Source organism: Myotis davidii, unplaced genomic scaffold, assembly GCF_000327345.1.
Source record: "Myotis davidii unplaced genomic scaffold, ASM32734v1 scaffold323, whole genome shotgun sequence".
Taxonomy (NCBI): domain Eukaryota; kingdom Metazoa; phylum Chordata; class Mammalia; order Chiroptera; family Vespertilionidae; genus Myotis; species Myotis davidii.
In genome coordinates, this window is record NW_006295491.1 from 568,159 (window position 1) to 577,413 (window position 9,255).

Consider the following 9,255-nt stretch of genomic DNA (forward strand, 5'->3'; position numbering starts at 1 on the left):
TGTGTGTGTGTATATATATATATATATATATATTTGCAATTTGGGTCTGAAAAAATATCAATGTAAAAAAATCATTCGGTGGCTGTATCTTTTGTTGATACAGTAAAATAAAAATATGTAGCAGGTACTGGTTTTTGTGTTTTAGGTTGTTCTCAGTAAAAAGGACCGAATTTGACGTCTGTTTCCCAGAAACGGTGCATTGGTTTGATCCAGATGCCTCAAGAGCCCTGGTGGTTTGCTAGATTTGCTTCTCTAAACATGTCAAAAATAAATAAATAAATTTCAGACTACTATTCTTATGAAATAAATTTGAAATGATATCATTTAGAAAAAGCCAGGAAGAGAAAGAAATGTAGCTAGTCAGCTCATTTTTAAATTTTCAACTGGAAATTTGATATTTATGTTGTTGTTCTCGATTCTTTTCCAAACCAGCTTGATTGTGCAAGCCACAGATAAAGGGATGCCCAGGCTTTCGGGTACCAGTGTGGTCAAGATACAGGTGACTGATGTAAATGACAATGCCCCGGCTTTTCTCCCCCTTGAAGCAGTGGAAATTCCAGAAAGTGAGTGTGGCTATGTGGAAGAGTGGTTTTGATTAACTTGTATAATCTCATCTCCCATATTGTCAGCCAGGTCCTGTATTAAGTATGAATACTAATTCTAAACAACCATGCAACATAGTTTTCATCTTTATTTTAAAGAATAGAATACGGATGGTCAAAAGTTTATCAAATGTCAAAGAAGTTAAATGTTGAAGCTGGGATTTACATTCAGATAAGCATGAGGTTAGTCCCCATGCTCAGACCGCCATTGTACTTGGGTTCTTTTTGTGTGCACATATTTAAGAATGAAATTTGCTCTGTAAAGAAGCACATTTTGTTGATTAATAATCATCCTAAAACTCCTCTGAGAAGAAGCAATCTCAGACTGATAACTTTGTCACTCTTTGCAGTATATTAATAAGTAATAAGTGAAGGGGATTGGTGTTCATCATACAAAGTGATCGTTTTCCTCTCGTGTAAACATCTGCAGAAAAATTTTACACCATTAGTGGTAGAGGCTGCAAATACAAAATTTTATGTGCTATGCTGATTAATCTTAATTGGTTGGGCCTCTGGGATATATGATGACTCAATAGATTATGATCCCAAAGTTGCCTGTGATCAAAGGCTCTAGTGATAAAATGCAACCCAACTCTGTATAATTGAAGTCCCAAATAGTGTGGGCCCTCACTTGCCTCTCTCTCCTTGTACTATTAACACTAAATTTAGTCCTACAGTGTTCCTAACATTTTATGTCCCCTTTCCAAACAAATTATAACCATCACCGCTCACAGATGATAATATTCCAGAAATTTCTATATATAGGGATATCTCCAGATAGTCTAAATATCCTAAAATATTCTATCAATAAAAAAATTCTTCAGTTTTGTTTCCTGCCTATTTGATAGATTTTTGTGTGCTTTTACTGAAGGTACTATTCTAAAGTACAGGCATTAGCATAAAAATGCAGCAGGGTGCCCAATATAAACACAGGGTATCCCAAAAAAATGTATACACACTCTAACAGCTGATAGCTCAATTTTGAAAATGAAATGTATTTTAATAAGCACTGCCATTATAATTACTCAAAGTGTGTGTATATATTTGGGAGGGACACCCTGTATATCACAAGAACAAACAACATAAACCAAAACATCCTGCACAGGTTAAGATGTGGTTGGTGAACATCAAGAATGTTCATGCTTGACTATGAAAACCAGGAGTCTTGTATGCAGTGGAATTATTCTGAATACCTTGGCATCTTCTTTCTACCTGTACCATCCATGTAAGCTAAAAAGCAAAATCCCTTTCACAGCAGTTTAGGCTAGGATAAATACAGTGTGAGGCATTGAGCATGTCATCTCTTTTGTGATTATTTTTTGTGTGTAAGTAATACTAAAGATTTGTTTTCATAACTAGTACTATGTATACTTTGGCTTTCTATAGTATTGATCTTTTTTCTCTCTTTTTATTTATTTATTTTTTAAAATTTTTTATTGATTAAGTTATTACACATGTGTCCTTATCCCCACATTACCTCCCATCCCCCCCCACCCTCATGCCCTCAACCCCCTGTTGTCTGTGTCCATTGGTTAGGCCTCTGTGCTTGCATACAAGTCCTTTGGTTGATCTCTCCCCCTTATCCTCCCCTACCTTCCCTCTGAGGTTTGAGACTCATATTTTAAGGGAAGGAAGCAATGTATGTGTCACTCCAAAAGAAATGTTTGCAAGGTAAGTGCCGAAGAACTAAATATCTATTCCTAACTTTGGTATCCAAACATTTTTATTTCAATCTTGCCTACTTTTCAAAATGTTGTTTTTTATTAGTGTTTTTAGTAATAATCTTCTTCCCACCCATACCCCCATGAATATATGATTTTGTTACAGAGTCTATATAGCACAAATAAGTGGCTTGGAATGTTTCTTGGTCCTGGGAGTATGTTGTTAAGCATACAAGGAAAAATGTAATATAAAAATTGACTCTACCCTACATCCTCAATTCTCAATTCAGTGGTAAAATTTCACTTTTATTGGGCTTATAAATTCTTCAAAGTTTTTGTTTAGTTTATAATGAGCCTTGTATGAGAAATCATGCCAAGAAAAAGCAAATCGTGTTGGACTTGAAATAAATATAAAAAAAGCTTGGATTGAACTATTCAAGGGATATTTCAAAGGATGAATTTTAATGGAGACTGACACTGGTCATGACTATTTCAGATGCTTTGCCTGGTGTAATTGTGACTCGAATATCAGTCCATGATGTGGATTTGAATCCAGCTTTCATCTTCAGTTTCGCCAAACAGAGTAATCCTGGAACAAAGTTTGCTATTGATCAGCACACTGGGGTGGTGGTGCTAGTGAAAACATTGAATTTTGAAGAAGCTACTGAATATGAGCTGCTTATCCAAATTTCTGATTCGGTGCACCACACGGAGGGAGCACTCATTGTCCGTGTGTTGGACGTCAATGATAACCCACCAGTGTTTTCTCAAGATTCTTACCAGGTAAATAGCTTGCAGAGATGCTGAAACAGCCCAAGCTGGAAAGAATAGGAAACAATGTAAGCCTACCATTGTGGACAGACTAATTTAGACAGGCAGCAGTCCCTGTTTTTAGAGCTTAAGTTGATGCTGAGGGTTTTTTATTTAATATCATGGAGGATAGAAGTATATATGAAATTGCATATATCATTCCACCCAGTTTCTTAAGTATGTATAATATGTCATCATATGAAACTATGTTATCATTTTTCTAGTTTTTAGGCATCGGGGTCCTGTTGTTCATAACAATTGAAACTTGCCAAATGTTTTCAAGGCCACAAATAAGACAATAATGTGGCCTATTGTAGCCTAAGGGAGATTATCTACAGTTAATTTGGAAACCTTTTTCTTTCCTAGGCATAGTTTTAGAATATTTTGGGGTATTGATTAACATTTTGCAGAAAAAAATTATGAACAAAACTGTAAAGTGGAAATTTTAGTCTTTAGGGCATAGTGTATGTTTATAGAAATGAGAACAATGATAGCATTCAACTAAGTACTTGGAAATGGGCTTTAGGACTCTTGAATGTGACACATGCTAGGTTTCTGTGTAAACCCAGGAGAGAAACTAACCTAAGTAATGATCTCCTGTAAAGGCTAGTTAAATCAGATAATGTATATAAGTAATAATATATTACTGAAAGTATTAACTATCCTCTACCACACAGAAATAATTTAGAAGGAAATTTTTTCATAATGAAAATAGAAACTGAATTAATCTTTAAAAAATTTTTTTTTCTGAATTCTGGGACCACAACATAATCGTCTTAATATGTCAACTCTGTAAATAAACATAGCTAATAAAGTCAGGTTCACTGTGAATTTTCCACAAGCAAAATAAATAAAATGATCTCACATTTTGGCCTGTGCATTAGAATCTGTAGTCTTGTAGCACAACATCCATTTCTCTGTTTTTGTTCCTCAGGTCACCATTCCAGAATCGGTGCCTGCGGGGTACTCTGTGCTGACTGTGGCAGCCACAGACTCAGAGAGCAATGAGCACATTTCTTACAGAATTATTTCCTCTTCCACAGAATTCTCCATTGATCCTAGGAATGGTGAGTTATTTATAGTGGCTTTAGTGTTCAGAGTCTGAGTTACAGGCTGGAAACGTGAAATAATCCTTTCCAAATGCTCCTAAAATAGCTCCCCATCCCACCCCCTAGTATTATAAACACCACCATCTTATTTCTCTGCATGTCAAATGCCGGGATAGCAAATACCAGTGTTATTTCTCTTCCCCAGCATCTCAGTGGCTGGCAAGCAAAAGGAATTGATTAAATGCTGGCGATGGCTCAGAGATTCAGAGACCCCCATAGAGTAAACACCCAGTCCGTCAGTCCAACCAAGCACAGTTCAAGTAGTTATCCCAGGCTTCGAAAGAGTACTGAGGACTTTGTGTTACTAGAGTTTGAAAGCTTTCATTGAAGCCCAGGTACAGAGAGTTCAGTACTAACACTCAATAAGGACCAAAGAAAACGGGGCAACATTATTTGAGCGTCTCTACTGAGTAAAAACATTGTGGTGTTCTGGTTTATTTGATGCCTTCCAAGGCTGTTTGTGTTTTTATAGAGCAAGACATTTGTGGCTGTGAAATGCATTTAAGCAAGTGATTTCAGACTAGAGCAGTTAAGCATTGTACAGAGAAAGTTTAACAGTGAGTAGACATTATAGCTACACTTGATAAAGATGAATAAATAGCAATGGGACAACTTACTACACAAAAAGAAAACTAGGACAAGTGTATGGCAAAGTTATCTGCAAGCAGCACACATATTAAGTAGAGTGAATGTCACGAATATTATTTCTGACTCTTAAGTGTTACAAAAGTATAAATATAACTTAATTTTCTATTTGGAGTTACTCTTGGTTGTAAATTAAGTAACAAATAAGCAAACGCATTAGTAAATATTTGATACACATTTGCTAACAAAATGGATCATGAAAATTTAATTTCACAGCACTGAAATGCCACATCTTATTTTTCAGGCACGATATTTACGACCAACCCCATAGTACTTCTGGATGAAAAATCAACAGTTCAGTTTCTTGTTGAAGCCAGTGATGGTGGAATTCCTGACCTGAGGGCTCTTACCTTAGTGGAGGTAGAAATACAAGATATGAACAACCATCCCCCTGCGTTTGCAGTAGAATATTACAATCTTAGCCTGAGTGAAGATGCTCAAATTGGAGGCACGCTTGTCACCTTCTCAACCACTGACCATGACTGGGCCCCTGAAAACACACATGTTGAATATTCCATCATCAGTGGTAATTCGCAGAACAATTTTGATGTGGAAACTGGTTTCCTTCATTCAGAATATCCTTCTAAGCAGGTTGGTTATTTGGTGTTGCTTCACAATCTGGACAGAGAAGCATCTGCCAGTCACAAGCTTGTCATTCTGGCATCTGACCACGGCTGCCCTCCACTGACTTCCACCGCCACGGTGTCCATAGAAGTGCTTGATGTCAATGATAATCCACCTACATTCCACAGTCTGACGTATCACGCGCATGTCAAGGAAAGTACCCCTCTGGGGAGTCACATCACCGTGGTGTCAGCCAGTGACCGCGATGTGGGTTTACATGCAGAAATCATCTACCACATCATCTCTGGGAACGAGAAGGGGCATTTTTACTTAGAAGAGAGAACTGGGGTCCTTTATTTGACTAAGCCTTTGGATTATGAAGAAACGATAAAATTCACGTTAACCATCCAAGCTTCAGATGAAGAAAAGAAACATTTTTCTTTTGCAGTTGTGCTTGTCAGTATCCTAGATGATAATGATCATGAACCCCTGTTTCTGTTTCCAAGACTGAACTGTGTTGTTCCTGAAAATCTGCCTGTGTTCTCCACCATATGTTCTGTAAATGCTTTGGATTTTGACGCAGGTCCTTATGGAGAATTGACCTATTCTATTGTATCCCCCTGTCCTGCCACTCGTGGAGCACCTCCTGACCATGATCCCTTCCTCATTGACCCTCTGACGGGGGATATTTATGCTAAGCAAGTCCTTGACTATGAAAATGACAATAGATACTGCCTCACGGTTCAGGCAAAAGACAAAGGTGACTCCACAGCCTCCTTAATGGTTTGGGTCGAGATTGAGGGGATAGATGAGTTTGAACCCATTTTCACTCAAGATCAATATTTTTTCAACCTCCCAGAAAACTATAACATAAGACAATTGATTGGCAGAGTGGAAGCATCAGATGCAGACGCTGGTACTGATGGCGTTATTCTTTACTCCCTTGAAAGTCCATCTCCTTTCTTTTCAGTAAATAAAACGAATGGAAATATTTATTTGACGAGAGCCCTTCCCCTCATAAGAAGTCAAGTCAGCAAAGAAGACATGATTGAAATAAAAATAATCGCTCATAGCCCTAAGCAGGACTCTAAGGTCGCTTCTTGCACTATTTTCGTGAACGTGTCTTTTGCCTCGGAAGGAAAACACTCGGCAGTGTCAGCTAGCCGCTTCTCCATCAGCCTCGCCGTCTCCTCTTTAGCGTTTCTGTTACTCATCATCCTTCTGACTATCCTGATTGTAAGACATAAACAAAAAGATGCAGGCAACGGTTACGAAGACAAGAAAACGTCATCAGCCTTAGATATCAGTTTGAGACTGACCAGGGATGCCAGCATGCCCAAACCCTTCCAGACCTCGGATGCCTGCAGTGAGGAGGCGGTGCCCGCGGACTCCACGCCGGAATGGGTGAGTTTAATAAGCACCATGGGAAAGGACGTGGGCCATCTGTACCGGCACCCCCACTCCAGTGGCCGCTGCTCTGTGGACGGAGAAACGGCAGAAGATAAGGAGATCCAGAGGATCAATGAGCACCCTTACAGGAAGGACTCTGCCTCAGCTCTGAGTGACCGGGAGTCCAGGGTGCCCGACTCCGGAATCCCAAGGGACTCAGACCAGCTCTCCTGCGTGTCTGGGGAAACTGACGTGGCGGTCTCTGTGGTAACAGCAGAAACCAGCCATGCACTCGAGGAAGGAGATGGAAGAGAAGGCTGTGGCACAGCCTACATTCAAAATGATACGCTGCCCCAGACACTAAGGAAGAGCCAGGTCCAAGCGGACATCCCGGCCGAGGTCAGGAAAGAGCCGGTCTTTATTTCAGGCGATGCGGAAGCAAGATGCGCAACACAGAGAACCTCTGATCGCGACGGGAGAGGCAGCTATCCCTGGAATTATCTCCTCAGTTGGGAACCCAAGTTCCAACCTCTGGCCTCGGTATTTAATGATATTGCAAAACTGAAGGACGAACATTCCCATGAACCTGCGACTCCCAAAGAGAAGAAGTCCTTTGTTTTCCCACCCCCTTTGATCACAGCAGTAGCCCAACCCGGGATTAAAGCAGTTCCACCGAGAATGCCAGCCATGACCCCAGGGCCGGGCCTTCACAAATACCCACACTCCCCGCTTCTCTACCAGCTCAGTTCCCGGCCTGAAGCCATGACTCCCAGTTTTTCTCCATCCCTTTCCCTGCTGACAGCCCAGACCCCTGCCATGACTCCACTGCTGTCGCATGGAGATTTCTTAGGAGCACATCTAAGCGATGCGTGCCATGAACTTAAAGCAGAAGACGAAGTTCAGATATAAACCAATTGTGATGCCGATTGCACTGCTCACCGTCGGTCAGGAATGGTTGAACAGAACATTCTTAAGCAAGCTTCTCCAGGCCAGGTTCATTTTATCCACACGGGAGTGATATCATTTTGTCAGGGTTTTTAGAACCTCCGCATTTAAGTTTCTCAAATTTCCTCTCCCAGCCTTAAAGAGAAGTTACCTCCTCCTTTAACCTTTAATGTTTTGCTCTCAGGACTCCTTTGTATATATTAAGTAGTATATATTCGTCATACCTGGTTTTCTGTATGATTAGATTTCCAGAGGACACAGTGAACTTGACTGACTACCAACGTGTTTATATAAAAACAAATGGAAATAAAGTTCAGGTATAGTCACTCAGTCACATTGCTGCTGATTACCTAGTAATTTGGGAGGATAAACTTAAGTTTTAAAGTGAAGCCATTTTCTGTGTACCTGACATGTTTAGAGTTGCATTTCTCCACTTTCACCATCAGCCACACTGGTGGAGTTAGCCATAATTTGAATTTTAATGTGGTGTCTTTTGGAAATTTAATTAAGTATGAAATTTGTCATAACTCTGTGCCAAATAAGAAAGTTATTCTTTTTTAAATGAACCAGGAATGTGTGTTCTTGACGGAGGGCCAGGGTTGATAAAAGCAATAAGCTTGTGTTTGGCTGTCCCTGAGACACATTTAATTGACCTTTACAAATAGAATGATGATTTTTTTTAGCGTCTGTCTTGTAACATTGTAGGGATACCGACATTAACATTTGAAGATTAATTCATAGATATTTTAAACTTTTATTTTATTCTAGATATAGTAACTTTTGGTAAGAAATAATTTATCCACTCAATGTCAGTTTTAAAAGTTTGTGTAGATAAATTTATGTTATTAGCAAATAATAATTTTATGGAGTAATTTAGCAATATATTTTTCAATGAAGTTTTTTACATAAATATTTCTACTATAAAAGTTAGGGTAGATATTAGAAGTCTTTCTTCTATTAGTTCATGTTTAGCTTTAACTGACATTAGATGGAGCAGTTGGACAACACAGTTAAAATAATTCTGATTTGTACGGCTGTTTCAGAAATATAGTGGTTTGTGGGGGCTCACATATATGCTATCCCTCCTCTCTGGTGAGCCTGAAGATCCATCCAAAGTTCTTCTCTGTTCCAGGAAAGCAGAGCACTTCCTCATGTGAGGGCCCTGAAGTCATCCATGGTAGGCGACCTGGGCAATCTTTGGAATGAGTTTAGATTCTCATGGGCATCTGGTGTGGTTTTCTTGGTGGTTAGTGTGAATGTCTGCTATAGAAATATTTCCTCTTTTATTTTTTGATAGACCTCATCTGTAAAATGTGAGATAACTCATTTCTCTTAACTGGAAAACATTGCAAGAGGCTATGTTTGATATCCAGTTCTGTAAGTAAATAATTCTAAGGCTTTCTATGCTGATTCGATCAATTACATATCTCTGCTGACTCTTACATTGAGAACAAGTATGTAAAACCACATTAGAAATTGTACGAAACATGAAGGTTTTTGGTCAAGCCTAGAATCCTAGAGAATGTCATT

The 9,255-nt window shown here is 39.1% G+C and overlaps 1 protein-coding gene across 1 annotated transcript in view; it reads left to right on the plus strand.

Annotated features, from left to right (window-relative positions):
• The window catches only part of DCHS2 (dachsous cadherin-related 2), an 86,696-nt gene extending 78,277 nt beyond the window's left edge, over positions 1–8,419 (plus strand). The window contains exons 18-21 of the mRNA XM_015568040.1: positions 433–563; positions 2,760–3,046; positions 4,008–4,140; positions 5,072–8,419. Coding sequence (XP_015423526.1) covers positions 433–563; positions 2,760–3,046; positions 4,008–4,140; positions 5,072–7,689 — 3,169 coding nt within the window. The 3' untranslated portion in view covers positions 7,690–8,419. The remainder of the gene's footprint in view (positions 1–432; positions 564–2,759; positions 3,047–4,007; positions 4,141–5,071) is intronic.
• The last annotated feature ends 836 nt before the right edge of the window (positions 8,420–9,255 follow it).